This window comes from Thunnus thynnus, chromosome 1 (genome assembly GCF_963924715.1).
Source record: "Thunnus thynnus chromosome 1, fThuThy2.1, whole genome shotgun sequence".
NCBI lineage: Eukaryota > Metazoa > Chordata > Actinopteri > Scombriformes > Scombridae > Thunnus > Thunnus thynnus.
In genome coordinates, this window is record NC_089517.1 from 19210023 (window position 1) to 19233958 (window position 23936).

The window sequence follows — 23936 nt, forward strand, 5'->3', positions numbered from 1 at the left end:
AACAGACAAAAAAACTCTCAAAACTGTCTGATTACCTCAATTTGTCTAAACATTTCCTTGGGCAAGTTTGGGGAAGCTGAGGAAGTAAATACAAACATTTCATAAAAATGATTTTTCAATTTTTATCTCAGTGGATGTTGGTCCTTGAGACACAGAAAAGTACTGATATTTCACACCAGACAAACAATTCTGGGGCTGAATAATCACACTGTATGCTCTATGGTGCATATATGATTCTTCAGTACAATATTTACCACTCAGAACAGTCTGCAGCTCTCCTTGTTAGATATCCAGAACTTAAAGGGACTCTAGGTCATAAAGGCAAGAGTAAAGAAACTCTAATTCAAGTGTATTCAGTAGAAAAATGAGCTTTGAAATCCCTTCACTTTGGATTTTTAATTCTGCCTACAAGAAAGCTATTGTAGTTATTCATTTGAGTAGCTGCAGCTGACGTTCTAACAGATTACAGTATCTATAATAATTCCTAACCCATCAATAATTAAGACATTCTGATGTGTGCGTGAATTGAAAATAAGAATGACGATGTGTTATGCCTCATAACAAATCATAATAAAGCACAGTTCATTACACCAGGAATGGCTGATGGCCAACAGTCATCAATCTTTCAGGGAGTGATATCATGATGAAGCTCTGTTGGAAAGCAATGGGCTTTGGGATGGAGCTGGACTGGAACAACAAGCAAACAGGTTTCTAACACCATGGTGCAGTCATGCAGTAAATCCAGTCACACATTTGCAATGTAACAAGTAAACACTCAAGGTTTTTCTCAGAAGATAAAAGGCAAAGCTAATGGTGAGTGGCAATATAGTGAACACGCCATGTAGCTCATTTCTATTCTATCCTCAGTGAGATATGACAAAATAACACTGGGTGAAACTGTGTATAACTTCCTGAATAAATGCACAATAACACACTATGAAACTATTCCTTATTTAAAACTGTTTAAGCCTAACTTGGTTTCAAAATCCTGTTGTCAGTTTCAGATATGTAGCTCTATGCATAATAAAGCAAAGGATATTTTATAGAAAGATGGAATTTTAGTAATTGTTTCCTTTGATGAGGGATCTGCAGTTGCATGATCATTTTGTCATTTGTTTCTGAACTGAGCTTGTGTGTCTAAGGCTCAAAATTTTCCCCTAATGAATGTTCAAATTAGGCAACATTTATCACTATGCAGGCGCTACTGCTTGCACAGCAGATGGCAAATCGGCATGGATTCAGGTCTCACAGTTGCTGTGTAGTTTTCACCACACCACTTGGCAATTTCTCCGTACACAACTCTGCGGTTGTGAAAATCTGTGTTTAAAATATCCAACTGCTACTCTCTTTCTTCCTCCACAATTCCACCAGTCTCGTATCCAAACCCTGGGTCCACTGACAGTTTGTTAAAAACACTTCAAACTCGTTAGTTAAGTTCCAGAACAAATGTGCACTGCATGTATTTTATAGTTGGCGGTACATACTGTAAACTCAGCTTTGTTGGTTTTTGCTGATGTTTTCCCAGCTTTTGTGTGCCCTCCAGCTTTCATTGGCTAAACCTGCAGAGACTGGTTGCTGGATATCAAACTGTTTTTTAACGGTTGCATGGACTTCTCTGGACACCTGAACCACTGACTGAATCCACATTTTGCCACATCACTCACAAAGAGAGTGGAAGCAAGCCACAGGATGTGGACGGGGTTGCAACAGCTGCTCATAAATCCATCACCAAGTTTATGTGTAAGACCTTCCTAAATTTCTGCTAAATACTACCTAGTTTCACACTAGTGATTTACTAAAACCAAGTTGCACTATTAAAACTTAAAAATGTGTTAGCTAGTAAAGATTTTAGTAATGTATAAATCAGTTGCAAGGACACATCTGAAGCACTGTCCAATAAAAGGCAACCAACCATGTAAACAGGAAATTACTGTAGCATCACAAGCTGTAACATAACTTCCAAAAATAACAGTTTTAGGGGCCAGAAGATAAAATAAACTTACTTGACTGGACCAATCATCAGCCAGAGACGTGAATGAGCTGTGAATGTGCAAACCTAAAGACCAGTCACTGACCAGGGAACTCCTTCTCATTTGTTTTTATTCTAAATGACTTAACTTGATTATTTAAGATTTATTTTGTTTTGTCAAAATCGACAGAGTTAACAATATGGAGTTTACTCCAGTGTCTTGATCATCTCTCTATTCATGACACTTCAGTTACACAGTCTATGTAACAGCCTGCATAAAATAGTTTTTTAATATTAGAGGTGCATTTAGATGCATATTGAGCTGTTTAAATATAATGATATAGCTAGTTAGTTAGTCATTCACTTTACTTTGATTTTTAAAAAATCTTGTATGTGTAATTATGTTATGATGTCACAGATATGCACACTGGTTAGTAGGTGTAAATATTTAGCAACAACTAATCTCTATATAAGAACTATTGTGTGGTGCAACCGAATTTAATTTAGCGATGCCTAAATCTCCACTTAGTCAACATTTAAGTTATAACTAGGCTAAGTTTAAACTTACGAACAGCTGGTGCAACCGGCTGATGATCAGACTAATTGTCAGCTGCTGTAAATGCTTCTTAATACAAATGTCTCTTTCAAAAAAACAATCTTAATCTAAACTAACTGATTAGTCCATGAACAGAGATATTTTAGTATTTAGTATTTTAGTTTAGTTCTTAAAGTTTTGAAGTGAAAAAACAGCTTTCATGGACACTCTTTTTTTCTGACATTACAGATCAAATAATTAATTGATTAATTGAGAAAATAGTTGTCAGACTGGCCGATAATGCTCCATTAGTTGGAGCCTTAATCACAATGACACTAACTCTTTAAACAAAGGATTAATTAATTGACTGTTTGATGAGCACCTTAAAGACTTTCCTCAATGAGATGAAGCTGACTCAGAGGGCTCTGACAGACAGAAAACTGGCACAGACACCACAAAAACAGATTACATTCTTTCAACTGTCTACATTTTGCTGCTCATCTCAAAATCCTTCACCCCTGCATACATACAAGACTGCTTGGTATTATAATCTAAGTTAAAGTATGGAATCACAAGTCTTCTGATAGCCTGTCTAATAAGTAGGCGCTTCTCAAAAACCTCTCTTACACAGACAAGCCTTTCTCAGGCCACAGCTTGGGACATTATCCAATTAAGGAGGAATCAGCTAGGTCATTTTGCCCTTCTCTCCCTTGATGGCTACACATTCTCCTGCATACTAATGTCTCTCGGAGGTGAGCTGTGACACTGGTGGATGACTCATGTAAAGCTGTGGATGCCTGAGAGGTTAGCTGACCTCCCTCAACAATCTTGGCGACATCACGGGTCAGCAGGCTAACGACATTTAGTACAGATAAGATTCTCAGTCATTGTGATAATGACAACACCCGGCTCATTGGTGGCAGTGTGACAGAGTGCTCAAGCAAACAGGGTGAAATGCCATCAGCAAAATGTCAATGCGTGACTTGGGTGCCTGAAGGAGCTAAAGGGGACTGCTCCCTCGCTCTCAATTAAGTGATGACACATGAATGTTTATGGTTTGTGATGTGTTAATCCTTCTGTGCTTTGAGGTGTGAGAGCAAGTGTTGCGTTTTCACCTTTACACCAGAACCAAGAGATAACTTTGGTTACATTCAACTTTCTGGTCAATAACAGCCTGAAGGAGAGTAGTCATTTTTATCCCAGCATATTGAGATAGTGACTTACAAAGACATACCACAGTGATCTATATTTTGTTCCAGCAGCCTATAGGCCACGCTATATGTTTTGCATTATTGACTTTGGTAAACATTCTTCCCAATGCCAGTATTTCCCATGTTGATTGCCCCGTACAAGCAGCACAGCTCATTTAAAAAGTGCATTGCCTATAAATGACCTTGGCACAGTATCATTAGATTTTATGGCCTGCTTTCCGCCTTTGTAATGTAGTTAAATCTTGCACTGTAAATTACTGAGTCTACTCTTCACAGGTGACTTCAAGTCTATCACTTCTGCCTTGCATGGCTGGCGAGAGTTACCTCATCATCAGTGATCTCACACATCAGACATCTCAGTAATAAGCGAACAGCAGTTAGACATTGTCAGCATATATTGGATATCTTTTCGACCTGCCACTGTTTACACCACTTCCGATGCATGCAGATGTAAGAATTAGAGTTGCAAATGCCGACAAGATATGTGCAAACATTCATCACCTTGCTGGATAGCTATCTGCCTCAAGGCAAATATCCTGGCTCTGCAGCTAATTAGTGTTATTCATCTATCTGTGAAATCCAGTCAACACAACCCCAAATTAAAACACTAAAGGAGACTGGAGGCCATCAGAGGGGAAAACATTTCACAGATTCAGATCTCTCCACACATGAAGCAATAATATGTAAACTTAGACAGAACCGCTGAAAACGACTTTAAGCCCCGCCTCCCTTAGCTACAATAATAATGGTGTCAGATTTGGCTCTCATTTGAAACAATGAGCCCTTGATTTCACACAAAGGTAGACAAAAGCAGCTTGTAGTCTTTTTAATGTTTCCAACTGACTTGTTTTAAAATGAGAATCTTGTGAAAGGGTTCTTGGATGTGCACATGATTGACTGCATATATGACATTGTGTTAAAAGCTAAAGCTACATGTCCCAAGTAAAAAGTCAGCATCCTCACCAGGTGATGATCCATGTAGAGAACATGAAATTGTTCTTGTTTTGTTATGTAGAGCTCTTCAGTTTACTTACTTAGTTCGTAGTTCATATTTTCAGTGTGGATAGTGGTGTGTAAACATATATAACAGTATGTTTTCACTTTTACATTATAAGAGAAAAAAAGATGTGTTTGGCAAACATAACTGGGTAATGATGGCTGTGGTTGCTAAGCTTCCTATAAATCAAACAAGTTAGCAGACAAAGCAGCTAGAGTTATTGTACTCTGACAGCATCTAGCTTCCACACAGTGGGGAAATATTACACATTGGATGTGCTAATCTTGAATGGGGCTTTTTTAATGTGACCCTTCAAACTAATGTAGTTATGATGTGCTCCATGGCCTTCCAAGTAACATTCAGTTACTACTGTAGGTAGTATGATAGTTAGCTGGACATGCTAACAGTTGCAGCCTAGAGATTAACACAAGTTTAATCCATTTCTTACACTTTTTCTCTTGTGTTTTTGCTTTTGGAAAAGCTAACGTAGACAGGTCAGGTGTGCCCATTTATTTATTGTTGCTATGACTGGACAATCACTGTTTGGGGAGGGATTTAGGGAAAGGTCAGTTGCTGTAGTATGAAATGCTGCTGCTTACTGTTACTGCTGTTGTCGTCCACCAGGATTATCTCTTTGAGAAGGTGGGAGGGCGTCCTTTTGATGGCAGAGTGAATGGACCGTAGGATGACGGACAAGGCTTCATTCACAAAAATGAACACAATGCTCACTTGAGGGAGGTTTAAAGGATAAGTGATGTTTCTGCACCTGTGGAGAACAAATAAATTGTTGGTGAGGCCATGTTTTGTCTGAAGGATTAGCACATAAATTTGACATTGTTTCTTCAAGAGCAGGGCAATGTCAGATTTCATGTCAACTCAGACACTTTGCAGTCTATATCAGGACCTTGTTTTTATGAATCAAGGTGTAAACACTGGCAGAGCCACCATTTCATGGCCTGCAGATTTTTGGAAATTTAACAATAGAGTGCTGCTGGAACAGTGCTGCACCTGCAATGCAGTTATAAAAGAGATCTCTTTAGGAGGAATAAATTATAGGTAGCGTGGTGAGGTCTGACATCAATCAAGCTCCTCTCTGTCTCTTTTAAAATACAGTTTCCTGTCATTACACGCTGACATTTTCATAGGGGAGTCCAGCCCCCTCTCTCATGAGGAAAGTGTCTGTTTCCAGGAAATGCAGAAGGAGCAGGTGTAAATATATGAACAATAAGCTGCAGGTAATGTCCCTTTTAGGTTGAATTAATTGTGGAAATCATTTTTTCTGTGTATAATGACATCAATGTGTTGGAGACAATTATTCCCACAATAACCGTATGTGACCTGTGGTTTAAAAACTGTTTATAAATGTTGCCCATAACCCCCATGTGATGACTAATTTAATTGTACAGAATCGATTTTGTTGGGATTGTGATCTTTCTTACATGCCAGTATCACATTTTAACAAAATCCAATCACTATTACCACATCATGTTGTTTATCCCAGCCAAAAGACTATTGTATTTACAGCATGCCATGGCTCAGGCACTTCTTCTGGGAAATGTGCAGGGAAAACACAAATGCAAAATGCGTGATTAATGTATCCCCTGAAACTGTTTTGGATGAGTGTACAGAGCCGGTATTAGTGGGAACGGATGGTCTGAAGGGTGTTTGGTGACGTGCAGCAGAGAAAATGCCCTGCAGATCTTTGAGCTGTGTAAACTTTCGCACCAGGATGTCACCTTGTGTTCTGCCTGTAACCTTGGTGATGTGAACATGAAAGCTGTATAAAAAAGACACGAGTCAGAGCCAACCAGTGTGATGTTAACAATTCCCTGATAAGATGTTGGTGTATTCACTTTGCAGGATTGAGATTCCTTTTGTCCAAGACTTAATCAAAGTGCTGATACTAAACGAGTAAATGTATGAGGTCTTGAAAATGCACATGTACTTTAATTTATAGGATGCAGATGGAAAGCATGTAGCTGCCAGGTGGCCGCAGGGACTTTTACAGTAAGAATAACCACTCATGAAGCTCTGTACAAACCGTGTGTGCTTCCATAATATCATTAACTCAGCAGCAGGTAGTTGCATTGGATGCTATAGGCAAAATTAATTCTTCATTGGTTATCAATTAGAGGCAATCAGTGTTTGAGAGGGAACAACAATGTGTTTTTCAGCGTGGCAAGTGCCTCAGGAGTTCCTTTGTTTATTACAGAAAAGTAAGCAAAAAAAAAAAAAAAACCAGTCCAGAACAGCAGTGTAAAAAAGGTTTAGTGATAAGAAGATATATACTGTGTACAGTGAGACTAGAACCGAAATGATACATTTACAGACATTCAATTGCCAACTATTTTGATAAGTGGTTAATTGTTTCAGTCAATTTTCAAGCAAAAATGCCAAACATTTGCTGGTTCTAGCTTCTCAAATGAGAAGAATCATATATACTGTAATAGTAAACCCAATTTTCTGTTTTTTGACTGGAGGTCGGACAAAACAAGCAATTTAAATATGACATATCGGTCTCTGGGAAATTATAATGGTAATTTTTCACAATTTTGTGACATTTTATTGCCATATGATTAAATTGTTAGTTGCAGCACTAAGTGAGACTATTTATACCATAGTGGCTACACCTTTAATATCTCTGAGTGTATGAAATGTTGAAGGCAGTGTTGTAAATCAGTGTATGGCAATATTAAATGATTTCCTCCTTTTTTACCTTGATTGATCAGGTGTTTAATTTCCTGTCTGGTTACTTTCATCAATAGGTTTTCCAGAAAATGTACATATCACAAGATAAAATTTGATAGACTGTGATAAAGGAATCAGAGCTGCAACGATTAGCCAATTAATTGATTAGTCAATTGACAGAAAATTAATCAGAAACTATTTAGATAATCGCTTAATTGTTTTGAGTGATTTTTTCAGAAACAGAGAGAAACAGAATCTTGTCACACACAATAAAATTGGTATATCACTAGTGTCAGGTCAGTACACTTGATTTACAGCAGCACAAAATTTGGGATCACGACTTAATATCTGTAATTCAAAGTGTCAGTCTGGGCTACTTCATAGATTTATATCAACTACTAGGAGGCAGTTTAGTGCGCTAGTAGTCTATAAAAGTGACTATAATATTTCAGCACAATTCCCTCTGCAGTCTTACCCATCAGGCCTGAGGTCTGGTATTGGCCTGTCTAAAGAGAGGCGATCACTGAGGTAGCCGTTATAGCCGTAGTACTGAAACATCTTCAGCGCCACCCGCCGGTTGTCCGGGGCGAGCTCCTGACCCCAGTGAGCGAACAGCGACGAGTCAGAGAATGATGTGTCCGCCTGACTGTCCTCTCCCCTCCCTGGAGTCTCTAGGAGGCACAGGAAGACAAATGGCATGAATATTTGTCTAAGCCACAGCTTCTCAACCTGTGGGTAAGGTTGTCCGTAAGATGACATTTAAGGAACGGGGAAAAATTATAGAGCTAATATAATTACTGTGATGAATGCTGTTTTCCTCATGATATAATGTCCGTTACTAGGTGAAGGGTGGACAGTTATTTAAAGAGACTGAATGGCTAACCTTCAACAGACTGATCCATGACGACAAGCTTAAGTGTCCTTGAACAAAAGATTCAATCCCTACTAGCAACCGATGGGCTGTTTTGCAGCTGACCTTGCTCTTTGACCTCCACAGAGAGGAGAAAATAAAACTAATTTCCCACACACACAGAAGCTAATCAATCAAGAGGCATGGTTTGATCTTTTTTTTTGTTTAGGTGATAATAGTGTGAGAAGACTGCACTTATGTTTCTTGAGCTGAAGACTGAAGGATTGAAAATGAATGTGGGTCTGACTCATTTCATAGCAGAGCAGCACTGACAGCACTGAGAGCAAATGGACATTTCACAATCACAAGTTTACTGTAACAAACAGTAAACCACTGCGCGTGGTTTTCATTGATAGACTCAGTTCATGCCCAGACTCCATAAAACATCGGTGGCATCTGCTCAAAATTCTGTGCTGCTTCCAAAAGGTTTTAATGCACTTTAGAGGAGTTTAACAATCAGGGTGCTTACCAACAGGCAAGTGGCTTACATACAAAACCTACAGTATATAAAGAAGATAAAAATGAAGGGATATCATCTTGAAGAATATACTGTAGAATGAGGGTTTTCCAGCTGAACTTGCATGATTACAGTGTATATCTCTGAAATCTAAGTCAAAGCATCATCTGTAGCCATATTTCTTACACCATGAATAAAAATGTAAAATCCATTTCCATGATAGTACCTGTTGGGACATTATGCAGAGATTCAATAGTGTTCCATAGTCAGGTGTGAATATTGCAGTGCTTTCATGTTATTGAACATCACAGAGATATTTATGATCTGTGAAAACATGGGGGTGCAGGTGAGAGGTTAGTGGTAACCCGGTGAAGTTGAGAAATTATTGATTTCATGTGCACTTCATCTGGTGACAAAAAACTGTAAGCTGTATTGATGAGTTGCTTTAGTAAAAAATACTATACTACTGCAAACAGTGTCTCTCAGGAAATGATTAACCTCATACATAACCTAACATAACCTTATGTAATAATTTACTTCAGTGAAAATGACTTCCATGAAACTGAATTCCATGTCATGGATAATAATGGCATATTGTTAATTAAAATGTCCTAATCAGCAGAAAATGAAATCCAATGAAAACTGGTTCTGCTGTCATCTGTTAATAATTTCATTAAAAGAAGCATCAGTCCCCTGCAGCATATTGAGGCCATACAACAATAATAAAAGACTTATTTCATTACAAAGCTTCAGTACTATTCGTTACTGCCAACAGACTGAGGTTATCAAGAATAATTCACAACCAACCAGACATATTAAACTGTTTTGCTTTCTTTCTCAGAGTTAAAGGAAAAGGAAGCTAGAAGTAAATCGATACCTTTAATTATTATTTGGCATCGGGTTTTTCTGTTGTTTAGCAGTTGAATTAATACAGTATTTGTCTCTCAAGCTTCAGAGAAGTACTGCAGGAAGAAGATAAATGAGTTTAGGCAAATAAAACAAGACTGATGATTTTTTTTTAAGTAAAATGAAATAAGGAGGAACAAAAGTAAACTCAGAAGCCTCAAAGATCCAAAGAGGGGAGAGAGGAAAAGGCTTTGAGCCCCTAGTAAGACTGTAAACAAAGGACAAGGTTAAGCGTGTGTGCGTATGTGAGTGAGTGTGTGTTTTAAGCAGATTGGGAAAGGTTAATATTCATGAGCAGATTGTTGAACATACGAGTGACAAACCGTGTCAGCCAAGTTAGAACTAAGACAACAATACGGAGGCAGGTGTGAAGGGATTACATGATGAAAACAAAACAAAAACTGCTTCTGAGAAGGCAGGAGCTTACAGTCAATGTCTTTGGAAGGGGAACACAATTATTGTACCGCTAGTCACAGAGTTGTATCCTGTAAAATTAAAACATGCAGTATATAAATAAAACAGACCAAAATAATTGATATTTTTGTAGTGATTGTTGAGATGCATGTTGTGTGGAGAGTGATCAATACTAAAATGATCATTCATCATGATACTCTGAGAAGCAAGAGGTTTGACAGAAATTTGAATTATCCTGCACTTGAGTGCACATGAATTGAGTAACCAGGTTACAGTCAGTTTTCTCCAGAGAGCTGATTTCTTAACTGTCGTGTGAACAAGAAAACTGCTTTCTGTAATGGGAGTATGGGATTAGAGAAACCTGGTTTCCACAGGTAGATTTTACTCCCTGGAGAACACAGATTTCTCTGCCATATAAACATGTAACCAGGTTTCTAATCAGCTTTTTACAAGTAAGCATGTGCACAGTGAGAGACTGCAGACAGAGAAAGTACTGTGCTGAGCGGCTTAATGAAAGGAGAGATCATTACACGGAGAGAAGCGTCCTCGTATCTAAAATATCAGCATCTAAAGTCTGACTGAAACTAAAACAAAGTAGCCTGTAGATGTCTAAATAAGTCTCCAGCTGAACATTTTATTGTTTGTTAAATTCAGACACATTCGCTCTGCTCTGCCTTTCTGTCTCTCACTGCACTGTCCAGCTGCTCCGACACAAGATTCGCTGGATTTATAACACAAGACAAATCCAGAGCATTATTACAAAATGGAATGCGGCACAATGATCATTTTATCTCAATTATCTTGTTTTCATAATCGTTGGAAGCCAAACTCGTAATTGAAAATAAAATTTGACTAATTGCCCAGCCATAATAAAAAGCAAATATTACTGTCCTTTGATACTGTTGTTTCCTTTAGATTGTAGACTCAATTAGTCTCACAGGAGTTTAGATCATAGGGAGCATCATACAGTAGATGTAGATGTATTTTGTTCGCTCTAAATTTGAAATGTTACTATTACTCAGAGGTTGACTAATGGAACAAGCTTGAGTCCTTGACACAAAGCAAGATGCTTTAATTCCAATGATAATGTACGTATTTCACTATTGGAAGCTATAGCCCTACATGTGGCTAATTAAGAAATAGCTGCGTCCTCAAATGTGCAAACGCAGTTATCCATCTTTTACAGTCCACAATGACAAACGTGTGCTCTAAAAATATTCAGTAACAATTCAAAAAGTCAGCCAACATCTAAGTTGAGAGAACAGTGCACAGTGAACGGTATGAGCCTGAGGCGCAGTGACTTCTCAAATTCAACACACAGTTGCTGAAGTTTCACTGCTGTGAAGCAGAGGGAAAGTTCCTCAGCTCCTTGATAAGACAACGCAGTGATTAGACTAAGAACTGGATGAAAGTTCTGAGTCTTTCAATCCCAGCAAGTATGCCTGAAGGCCTCTTTATTTGACTGCTTGTGGTGGTGATTAATTAAGCCTACAGAGACAGTTTCCTCAGCGGTGAATCCCTAAAGCAGTGGTTAGGGCAGGTTGGTGTTGTTTGGACTGGGTAACCTTGGCAATTTATTGTGTGTAATGTGTTTCACTGATGCACATACAGTAGATGTCTGTCAGACATGCTTGGACAACCTTACTGTAATTGGTTCGAATAAATCACATAAAATAAAAAAATATGAGATTATGTCACACGGCTTGTTTTCCATCACGCTGGTCATGTGACATACTGTAACCTTGTTGTTTGGAGAGTGGTTTCCTCCTGAGTACACATTCAGCCAACTAACCTTGGTGCTAACTCAAGTAAAGCACAACCAAATACCTGAGGCAAATATTAGTGTGTGTGTGTGTGTTTGTGTGTGTAGATAGGGAAAGTATTCCCAAAGCTTCCCAGCAGCACTCCAGGCGTGAGTGGAGTGCAGCACTAAGTGTGCTTCCACTGCGTGCACAGCAAGGCAACTCAGAGCTGTCTGCTCGCACAGTCACAGAGGAAAGAGGCAGAGGAAAATATATACACATACGACATGTACACACTGTGAATTCGTACACGTTCATTATTATTAACACAGAAGCTGATGAACAAACTCAGACACTTAACAGAGAAGTCACTGAAAAGTAAGAACAAACCTCCAGGTCTTAAGTGAACTTACATTCAGAGATAGAGCAGCATCTGTTAAATTATTAAATTTAATCCCATAAAAGGTAGTCCACAGTGATGAAACTACCCCACAATGCACAGAGATTTTATCAAATTATATTTTTTCATCCCCTCCCTGCCTGTGGAGAGGAAAAATTTTAGAATTTCAAACACAAATCATTATCATTTTTGACACCTTGGAGATGAAACTCTCTTCCCTGAAATGCTAACTCATGGTGGTACAGATGTAGACTTTTGCTAGAACTGCTGTAGACCTGATTTTTTTTTACCTTTATCTCCATACGCTGAGCTCTACTGTAGACTGTGAGGAAATATGGAAGCATTTGGCTGTTTTAACAACTTTAGTTAAAATCAATGAAAGGGGTAAAATCATGGTCTCAAGTTTTGTGCTCCATATCAGATGCTGTTAACTGTCAAATTGTGGCCACGATCAGTTTTCAGATACTTATTGCTTGTTTTTGTTTCGTCCCTTGCAACTACATTTATATATTCATTTTTTCTAACTGCTATGAGCATTAAAACACTATAAATATAGGTAAAACAAACTAACAAATTAGATTTCAGTCCTGGGGAGGAGGGACATCCTTATTAGTGTAAACAGTCACACTATTTCAGAACAGTTTTATTTGACCTCCAGTATCCAACAATCTGCTGCAATTCTAGCTGGTGTGCTAATGTCCACCACCTCCATGACCGGAGCTTTCGGACCTCTTTTTCTTCTCTCTGCTATCTTTACACTTTGCTACTGCATTTTGTTTCAATAATTTAAAGAACTACTTGGATCCTAGTCCTGCAATACCAGACAATCTGTCTAGGGATTTCTAAATACACGGTAGTTGCTTGAACGATGGTAAGAGAGGCCGCTAACAAACTTACACCCCTTACATTTTGTCAAGGACATGCCTTACTGGAAATGATGCTCTCCCCCCTATTCTCCTCTGTTGTGAACTGTATGTCACCGCCCCAATATGAGGGGACTTTGGACTAAAATGCTATGCTTTTAAACTCTCTAATTGTTTCCACCCAGTTTTAACAACAAAACCTGGGAGATTGTCCTCTCTGTAAGCGACACATTCAGAGACTGACCTGTGAGTCTACTTGGATCCTGACTCAAGATCGTCACAATTACATGTAGAGATACAAAGAAGTTACTATAGGCCTCTTCTGTAGAAATCATTGGTATTTCAATACGAATTAAAATTGACAACAGAATATTGTTTTAATCTTGTTTGACCTGGACAACAGAAAACCATTTAAAAACGAGTCTGTACTTCGTCTGTTCCATTGACTTCACTTTCGTGTAAATACCTTCTAATTAAATCAGACAGTTTTGCATCCTCAGTCATTGTGAGAGCAAATTGTGAAGTCAAAACATCAAACACCGCAGTGCCTTCAACGTATTCATTGTATATTCATTTTGACACCAACTGAGAAGGAGGAGAAGACCTTGACGTACACTACAGTCTGTAAAAAACAGGTCTCATCATCCACATGAAAATTTCAGGACACACAGTGTTTCTACAACTTGATATCAAAGCAGCTGTCAGCTAAAAGAGATGCAAGTATTTTAAAAACTTTTCACGTTCAAGGCAGTTTTGACAATAGCGCAGAAAATCCCCTGCACACTTACCACAGTCAAGTGCTTTTCCTGCAGAGCAGCTCCAGACTGCACACATCCTAACAACAGCTTCGGCTGTCAATCTCTGAGCTTCTTTTCCTGTCTTGTGATTTTAGAGATTTTTTTTAATTCACTTGCTATCTTACTTAACAATTACAATAATTATAGTAATTATGAATATTTGAGGTATTCAAAATACAATTATATCATTTACAGTATAGAAAGTACATTTGTGAGGATTTGTAAAGGGATGTTTTGTTAAATGTTATTCAATAATAATGTATTTATTTTCAGCTGAATCCTATGATTACATGAACATATGGCGTGATTGTGATTCTGTTGTCCAAATTAATGATTCTTAGCAAATTTTAATGATAAACTATAACAAAAAGAATAATTTAAATTCTTGTTTTACACATGTGAAGATATAATCCTAATCCTTCCTAATCCTAATAATGGAACATAGTTCATTGCATTGAATATCAATTAGATTTTTCTGTTATTTTGCATACATTTGCCATATTACAATATATAGATATACTAAAATTCTCTTATTAATATTGTGATATTGATTTCAACCATATCGTCCAGCCCTAACCTCACTTTTTGACATATCTCCATGTCTGAGTAGATACACAGTACATGGTTTAACACTGGACTTGAGACATGCTCTGCAGCACCTATTACATGATGAGCTTCTGTCATCAGTTCAGTTCTTTCCACTCTGGATACTGTCCCTCTTGGTCACATAATTCAGAAATCATATTTACAAATGATATACAATGCTGAACAAATGTCTCAAATGTTATTTCAATTACTAATGTGTGAGCCCGACTGGCTTTTTTGGTCATCTTAATGCCACTAATTGATTAAAAAAAATAAAAGATATAACAAGTCTGCAAATAGGAAAACTGTGAAACTTGAGAGAAAATGTAGGCGTTGTCTGGTCATGGGATATCTACTGAAGCAAATCAAAGGCAGCAGGATTTGCTGGTAAGTCTTGAGGGTGTTTCACCACTTACTCAAAATCCACAAGAATTGCTGAAAGGAGGAAAAACAACATTTCTGACACAAAGGTTGAACAATCAATAGAGATATCTACCACCAAGACTCACTCCAAACCGCACCTGCGGATCCTTAAACACAAGAGAAGAAGGTCATGATTTCACTCATTAAACGCCTGAACCTCAAGTGAGCGGTGGTGTGAATTGTTGAGAAACAGCGGAGATAAGAGTATCATTAAGGCAATTTCCATCCAGCTGGTTCCATGTATATTTTGAAACTTGAACAGACATTAAAGTAAGCAAAGAAAAAAAGCCTTAATATTGCAAAAGTGCTATGCAAGAGCCCTGTGCTCAGAAAATGCAAGGGGCTGATGTTGTTTCAAGTATAGATAGAATATGATTCAGGGAGTCCAGTCTGAGTCATAGATTCATGAGTTTAAAGGGGAAGAATCATGCACATTTCCAAGTCTGTATTTATATTCTGAAGCTCTGCTGGAATATCTTTGCATGATTTACAGTAAAAAAAAAAATCCTCCTTATTTTGTCTTATACTGGCGCTTTATGCAGCCTCTCAGTTCAGCCTCTGCAGGCTGTTTTAGCCCCTGTCTCTTTAAGGCCCACCTCCTGATGAGCCCACTCTCTTCTGATTGGTTAGCCCCTGGAAGCTGCCCCTCTACGTAAACAAACAATAGTAGTAGGATTTAGTTTCTTTCACCGGATGTAAATTGTGGGTATAAGTCTGCCGCTGGCCGCCTATTTCAGGCGACATTCTCCTCCCCTTCCACTATTTGAGTGTTACTGTTTTCAAAATCCCTGTCGCTATGTGAGACAACAACAACAACAACAAAGCTAACAACCTAAAGGCCGAAAATGGCAAGTTATGTTTGTCTTTTCTATTAGTAAAAGTCATGTAACATAGTCAGCAAAAGTCTTTTACTGTTTTATGTGGTGTTTTCTTTTGCAGGGATTTAGCCATTTTAATGCCAAAGTCTCCTCCAACACTATTTTGCAAGGACACGGTCGCTGCATCCTGGGCTTAGTGCTGTCCTAGATGATTGTGATTGGTTTAAAGAATACAAACAAGCCAGAGTGTTTTTTTTCTCCTATCGCAGAATGATAGTGGGGTGCAGCCAGACATTTCTCCAGCAATGGCACAGCGCTGTGGAGATAGGACTGCCTATGCAAGACTAGTCGGCTCCTAACAGAAGCTAAATGACAGAATCATATTACTCCTGTTTTATCACCTGGCACTGGCTGCCTCTGAGGTTTGAAATCAATTTAAAGATTTAATTGATCACGGCTTCAAATCATAACTCAGGTCCCATAAGAGCCGGAACATAAAGGTCTTATATCTTTGGGAAAAAATCTCCCAACTGGTCGAGTCTAGACTTGAAAGTGAGGGGAACTGGGCCTTCAGTGAAAGCTCTTTTTCATAAACAGACATGATACCAGTCTTGGTGACACATCAAATTTAAAGCTGCATTAATTTATGTTTTATATTAACAATTGAAACAATGTGTAGTGTGAAAGGTGTTGCTTGTAGTGACAAACCCATAGTGAATTATCACTAGCATCTTTCAGTTCTGCAGCTTCTGCTTTGTTTTGGTTCACTCTCACTGTTCTCATCAAACTTGCAGTAGGCAGCTGTTTTAATAGATGAGCTCTGATAAACTGACTATACACTACCTGCCCAGCACCAAACAGTATACAATGTTAGTTGAAGCATTTAGCAGCTAAAGGGCCAGATATATACCTCACCAGTTTGTTGAGACCAAAACAGAATTAAGAGGAGGAAATGCATTCATCAGGTGGTCAGATGAAACATAACTTCATAAGGATTCTGACGTTGCTCCATCTCTACTGGATGTGTAAGGTGGCATTGTTTGCTACCTGTAACACGTTCGCCTTGACAACTTTATAGAGTTGGGAAGTGAGAGATATTTCAGGCAGCCCCAGTTCCAGAAGTACAATTCTCATTCATTTTTTCCATAGACAACATGACTTGACTTACAGTTTGAGCACTTATATGGCTTGGATCAGTATGAAACTCTCCCGGTTACATCATCAGTACAAAAGATGAACAATGAATTAGAAAATATCTGGTTCTTTGATAAAAAGTCGAAGATACAAGACCATGTACATAAAAATTTGGGGGTATACGTTAACTATGGCTCCCAAGGTGCATTTTGGCAAGAAAGAGCCAATCACCTATCGCGTGTTCTTCTAACGGCAGGTGGAAGCTAAAGATTACAATGTTGAGAAAACTGATTTTAGAATCTGCACCGTGAGTCGGTTTAGTTTTAATTTCCTGGTCACTTCTGAGTGAATTCAGCAACTATGTCTGCTGTTTACAACTTTAGCGACAAAGCGTTTTGAATTCACTATGCTCTGATTCGCGCCCGTGGCTTCTTCTCCATAGCAAGAGCTGAGCTGAGGCTTATGGGTATTGTAGTATTCTTAGCTGTCCACCACGCCAAAATCACAGACAAAACATGATTTCTCAGAAATGAAATAATTTAAACTGGCAGTCATAATATAAACCTATAGGATTGTTACATGATCTTGGAGAATCCTGTGTTTCTATGTTAAGTTATACTGAAGATATCATTTAAAGAAAAAATTGAAATTGGAATACAAGGGGAAAACCAGTGAAACTCTATTAGAAGATAATGTTAATGTTGTGTTTACAGCTTGTTGAGCTAATCCAGGTTTAACGACCTTCTAGATGGCCTGTAGTCAGAGTAAAAAGATGATAATAACCTGTGACTGAACATTATTATATGAGCATGTATGACTTACTCATAAAATGACTAAACGCTGTAAACAACTTTATTCAATAGCTGAGAATAGAGTCACTTTTTTTTGTAGAACACAGCACTTTTGACATCCAAAACCCTACTGATCTACCTACGCGCTCATGTAAAAGTGTATTACAAAGAACATACTTGTGTGTGAACACAGCAGCTCTCGCACACTTACTGTTGTGCATGCTCATACAGCACAGTTACATTACATACTATTACTCCTCTCTCACTTAAAGTCCTCTCTAACCTGACAGTAAATGCAGCTAATCAGCAATTAGCATGTTTACTGGGTTTGAGTCTACCGCTCTATAGGTGCTGTATGGGCCTCTGTGGCTCTGTAGGAGGGGGAAATTCTCTCATTAGGACGCATCAGGAGCTGGCACGTCACACTGACATTTTCCTCTTGAAAAGAGGAGAAGGGTGCGCAGCTTTGTCTTTCTCTTTGTTTATTCCCAAGAGGGGATATGCTGTGGCAGAATTTAGGAGGAGGGTCATGTTTACTTGCAGCAGCCTTTGTCATCTCTACCCCTTTTGTTCATTTCTCCTCATTAAAGCCTGAAATCACTTGTGCCCTTCAGAAGGGTACAAAGCTTTCTTTCTGCTTTTTCATCCTCTCCTCTAGAAATTCAATGTCATTAACACCAACAAATTCTAAGCAACTAGCTGCAATATTTGCCTTCTTTTGAAGAACAGGGGATGTTACGAGACAGTGGCGGCATTATTTGATATCAAGTTCTGGACATTTTGCTCCTGTGCCACGTTTCTTATTTAAACTGTTCAACTTGAAAAAGTGTATTTGTCATCCCATTAGATTCAGTCATCTGAGATGCCTTTTCTATAGCCTGCTATCAGATCTGACTTCTTCAGGACTGTGAAAAAAAGTGCCTCTCGCTGTATCTTTTCACTTTTTATCTTGCAAGTCATATCTGTGCCCTTCGTTTAACATCATTTGTCCTCTATGGGGGAGTTGCTTTCTTTATAAACTGGAGTCTAGGGTATTGCCCCTACTCAGAAAAGCACTCATCAGTGTTGGATATAAATCAAAAATATTTCAGAGCGTTCACCTGAAAGCAGAAAAATAAACTGATGTGGCCTGAGGCATAGAAGGAATATCATTAATCTATCACTTAGGACATCCATCTTTCTGAGCCAATACCAATTATTCATGGGCAAAGATATTTTAGAACATAACCACAGGATTTTTTAGATCCAGACCTATTTTTCCTATTATTTTCCATCAAACCCATCATACTTTTGGGGCTGATATTTGGAACTACAGGACTACATTAAGTTTCATCCTGAATGTGGATAGATTGATTTTATCCAACCGAAAAACATCTGACTTGTGATCACTGTTGAGGTTTTTAAATGGTTAATAAAAAGTCACAAAACAACAAGAACATCCAGAAAAATGCATGAATACAGGGGCAAACCCTGCACAATTATTGTCACCACTCCTCCAGAACCCAACTGACCCATTCAAAGCTTTAAATAACTCTGCCTTTGCAGGCTTGCAACTCTCTTGTAGTACAATATTTACTGACAGTGAGCTGTGAAAATATAACACTGTGCCAACATGCATGCAACATTCTGCATACAGTAGAATTCACTATTTGATGCAAGACTGATACACTCTATAAGAAATGTGCTAAAGGCCATCTTTTACAGTCTAAATGTAATTTTAATGGTGAAATTCTTGGATGGAAAATTCTCTTAACATTAATGAATCACTTAAATATAACTTAAATATACATTAACATCTCCAATTAAAATAAATGAACACTATCATCTATAGAATGATATAACAAACAAAAGAATAAAAACAGCAGGAGATTTTTGAACTAAGTATACACACCAACTAGAAAATGAGCAGCTGTAAAAGTGGAAATGGAAAATAAAATGGAAATGGAAATGAAAAGGCCATATAATGATCATCATTTGGAAAAATAATTACAGTGTCTGAATTCTTATCATTGAAAAGGATTTAATCATTTTTTCTTCCTTTCATAATAATGAAAAAATAAATTTCAACAAATTATTAAACGGACATGTCATTCAACATAATGCTGCTCACCTTCTCCTTCAGTTGGGAGTAGGTCTGGTTCATTGGCAGGGGGATGGGGATGGGGAGACAGGGCTGCTGTCTACAACTGATTCTGTATTAATAGCTTGCTAAAAGTTCACCTGCATTTATTAAATGTCGGCTAATAGAGGAGCGAAATGAAAACACTCAAAACTTTCTGTGAGGATATTAAGTAACTAATGTTAGGGGAGCAAAAGTAGCCTAGTTCACGATGGAGTAAGCTAACAGGTTAATTTCCATCACTCATGGACTACACTCACCTTTCTTTGTGAAAAATTGGGTGACATACTGTTTCCCTTTCTTTTTTCTCTCCTACAATACAGAGACTCTCTTAATGTTTACTTTTTGCCAAAAACAAGAAAAGAAGTAGTACATTGTAAATACAATATTCTATTAATGATGATAGGTTAATAATTTAATATTGAAAAAAAAAATTACCTAATGTTCTAATAATTAGGGCCCCTGTCAGTCACAGGCTCTTATAATCCTCCTAACATTTCCACCCCATATAGCACACCTGCATGAATAAGAAAATGAGAACAGCAGCCTTGAAATATTTCAGCATCCCCCATGAACTGAGCAGAAAACACAGGTTCTGTCTTTGTTCAAACTCACATTGCAGTTCAGTTTATGAGAAAAAAAGAGCCACAGTGGCAAAAAATGACTGCAAATTTTGAACAAAATCATGTAATGTTGAAACACTGTGTGTGTGTGTGTGTGTGTGTGTGTGTAGAGGCAGGTTTATTGTGATATAGTGTAATGTGTTTTTAAGCATGTACTCTGATGTTTTAGTGTGTCTAAGATCTGCTGTAGGTCTATTCAAAACGTTCTGTTTTATTACTCTCACGCTCACAAAACACATTCATACTCTATATTTCAATGAGTAAAATAGACTTCAGAAAACCAATGCATGTGTATAGGGCTTCAATAATTGATTAATCATCATTTTTCTTTAAGTCCAACTGAAATTAAACCACCTGTTTTTTGTCTACTACAGCATACATATCTGCTCTGTAAATCACTTGTAAATAGAAACCAAAAAAATAAATTTATACATTAAATCATTTTATTTCATGATGGTGCCTCCTAGTTTTACATTATTTTGATTAAATACCCTTCCGCCATCCACTTGTGTAGCGAGTCCTGATTCCGATAAGTTTCCTCACCAAAAAGCCTGTAGACTGTAGCTTGTTGTCTACCTTACTACGGTAGGAAAAGTCTGTCGTTTGTACTTTAACAATGTTACGCTTATGAGTTATTGATCTGGGATGTTTGAATCTGTCAATATATTTCCCGCTTTAACATTACCTGATGTGTTTAGTGTAGCCTACAAACAGTAGTTTTTCTGACATGTTTGTTGTTTACACAACTCATGGGAAAGGCCAAATGTTGCCACACCAGTGACTTCAGGGAAGCAGGATTTTCCAGTTCTGTTGTTTCTCCATCATCTCCGACTACGGCAGTGGCCATGGTGTCTCGAAAAGTAATGCAGCTGTAGGCTACACAGTTACACTGTGTTGTTTCTGAAATGCTGTTTTCTTTTCTTTGGACGTGCACAAGTAGGCGAGGTGGAGAGAAAAAACTGGGAGACTTTTGATTTCGAAGATTGAAATCGAACTCATTTCCATCGATTTTTGATGTAGAATTGAAATCGTGACATCCCTAATAAAAAAACTATTAACAATACATTTACAAACATGTTGACATTATTTTTGACTGCAAAGAAGGATGATAAAAAGTTTTTTCAGTTGGACTTTAAATGGACTATTACTCATGTGATTGTAAACTGAATACCCAAGACATCACTTTGGGCTATAGGAAATTGTGGGCATTTTTTTCCAAATTTTCTGACAATTTATAGATGAATCAATTCATTGAAAAAATTACTTGCAGATTAACTGATACTAAAAATAATTGTAAATTGCCACCCTAAATCTGAGTGAGACAGAGAGAAAGTGAAAACAATAGAACTGCCATCTTTTGTATCTTTGCTTCTTTTGAATTTTTCAGAGAATAATTTTAATTCATCACATAAAACCACACGATTTAGCAAACAAACACTTGACTGAGGGGCAGTATATGAATCAAAATCAAAGCAGGCATGACAGTCTATTCATCTAATTATAAAAAAGATTTTCTTAAAAGTATCCTGATGTTATCAGCACCTTCATAGAGCAGTAAGTCCTCAAGGCCTGTCATATTATCAGATTATTTCACCTTTGGCATTACAGAAGAGCTATACAAATTCAAAAGAGAACCCACTGAGTTCTCAAGAGAATTTCTTTGCTTCAATATTTTACTATCTGATGCCTCTAACAATGAAAATCATTCCAGTTGAGGTGTACAAAAAGGTTCACCCACAATGACACCATCCAGAGATTTTTTTTAATGAATATAAAAAGATCTTAAGATGTGTGAAGGTTTCTGACATATTGTGTTTAATATTTCACTTACAAGTAGCGACAGAATCTTTAAAACACTGTCTTTTTCTTACCCGCTGCATGTAGAAACAGACGTTTCTGCTCTATATTAATGAACTCTACATGGATTTGGATGGCAGACACAGACATCCAGTATTTTATTTTATGTTTTGTTTTTGATCGTGGCCTCTGATGATCGCTGGTATGGGGCATATATCAATTATTCAGGTAGAGAGCTTCTTGATTTTCCACTCGGGGAAGTTTTGAGGGAAATAAGGCACAGGTCACTTAACAACCAGAGCTATTGTGAGAGTCTTTCTTTGGAAAGCTTCTTGTCTCCTGTGGTTTGTGGTTGTGACTCTTCCTTGATGTTACGAGTTGAGGAACAGTATGCTGCATACAAAAAAGTACCATTCACACTCTTTACACCAGCATGAATGGAAACTGAGCAAGAAAGCATTTGATTGAGCTTTCTGTGGCTACATATTTGCCTTTATTTAGTCATCAACTACTGAGCGACTCTCAGTACTTAAAAAGGTGCCCTGTGGAGAATTTTTGTAAACAAACAAAGGTTATGCTTACATTGAGTGTTACTCATCAGTGTGGCAGGATGAAACCTTAATATAAGTCCATCATAAGTCCAACTAAAACGGAAAGTATCCTCTGGGCATCTAAATAAGTCAGTTTCCACCACTGAACAGTTGACTATTTGTATAATTCAGACACATTCATGCTGTAAGGAAAAGCTGTGTGCTCTCACTACAGAGCCGTGTCCTCTTAATGCACCAACACACACCCCAACTCTGTCTCCTATAATTTATGTTTATCTACCTAAATGGAAGGAGTCTCTGTCTGTCTGTCCTTCGATTTTCTCAACAACCGTTCATCTGATCGACTTCACACTTGGCAGGTGTATTGCTGAGGACCCAAGGAAGTGCAGTGTCCAATGTGAAGTTGTTTGGTTGAGCAGTTCTTGAGCAATAAGCAGTAAGTAGCAATATCGGAGGAGAGCAGAGCTGGACAATTTCACCTCAATGAAACAAATCTAACTAAAATGGAAGGAGTCTCTGTCTGTCTGTATGTATGTATGTCTGTCCTTCGATTTTCATCAGATCAACTTCAGACTTTGGCGGATGTATTGTTGAGGACCCAAGAAAGTGAAGTGTTGATTGTGAAGTTGTTTAGATGAGCGGTTCTTGAGAAAGCTGCAAGCAGCAATACTGAAGGCCAAGCAATCGGCCCGTTCTGAATGGGCACTGCACTAGTATACGAGTATATATATATATAATGCCAAATCATAACAAAACTTATCTCAGGGCACTTTTCACATAGAGCAGGTCTAGACCGTATTCTTTCATTTAATTTGACAGTTTGACACAATGCAATTTGAGAGAAGCAAAATGTCACCTGGATTATGTTTTTATTAATCAAGTCGCAACAAGTTTATTTTATCAATATTTTACCATAACCACAATCTTTCTTTAAGTGATTTTGATGACTCAAGCTAACCACATGTGGGACTCCACAGAATGGTCTCCAATGTTAAAGTCCTGCACTATGCTCGTCTGCCATCCATCTCAACCACGCCTCTACAATTTGTGTCTGGTACAGGGGCCCATCTCACAAAAGAGATTTGTGACTACAGTTTACATGCAGATCTCATATGATGCCAGTGTCCTGTTTCACAAATGATTGTCAGTCACAAATTGCAGGAACATTTGTGAGTCCTTTAGTCCCCTCACATGCTCATGCATGGG

The 23936-nt window shown here is 37.9% G+C and overlaps 1 protein-coding gene across 1 annotated transcript in view; it reads right to left on the reverse strand.

Moving 5' to 3' along the window:
• The window catches only part of galnt18b (UDP-N-acetyl-alpha-D-galactosamine:polypeptide N-acetylgalactosaminyltransferase 18b), an 84318-nt gene that overhangs the window by 39811 nt on the left and 20571 nt on the right, over positions 1-23936 (reverse strand). The window contains exons 3-4 of the mRNA XM_067588711.1: positions 7876-8071; positions 5312-5478 (exon numbers count right to left, since the gene is read on the reverse strand). Of these exons, the coding sequence (XP_067444812.1) occupies positions 5312-5478; positions 7876-8071 (363 nt within the window). The remainder of the gene's footprint in view (positions 1-5311; positions 5479-7875; positions 8072-23936) is intronic.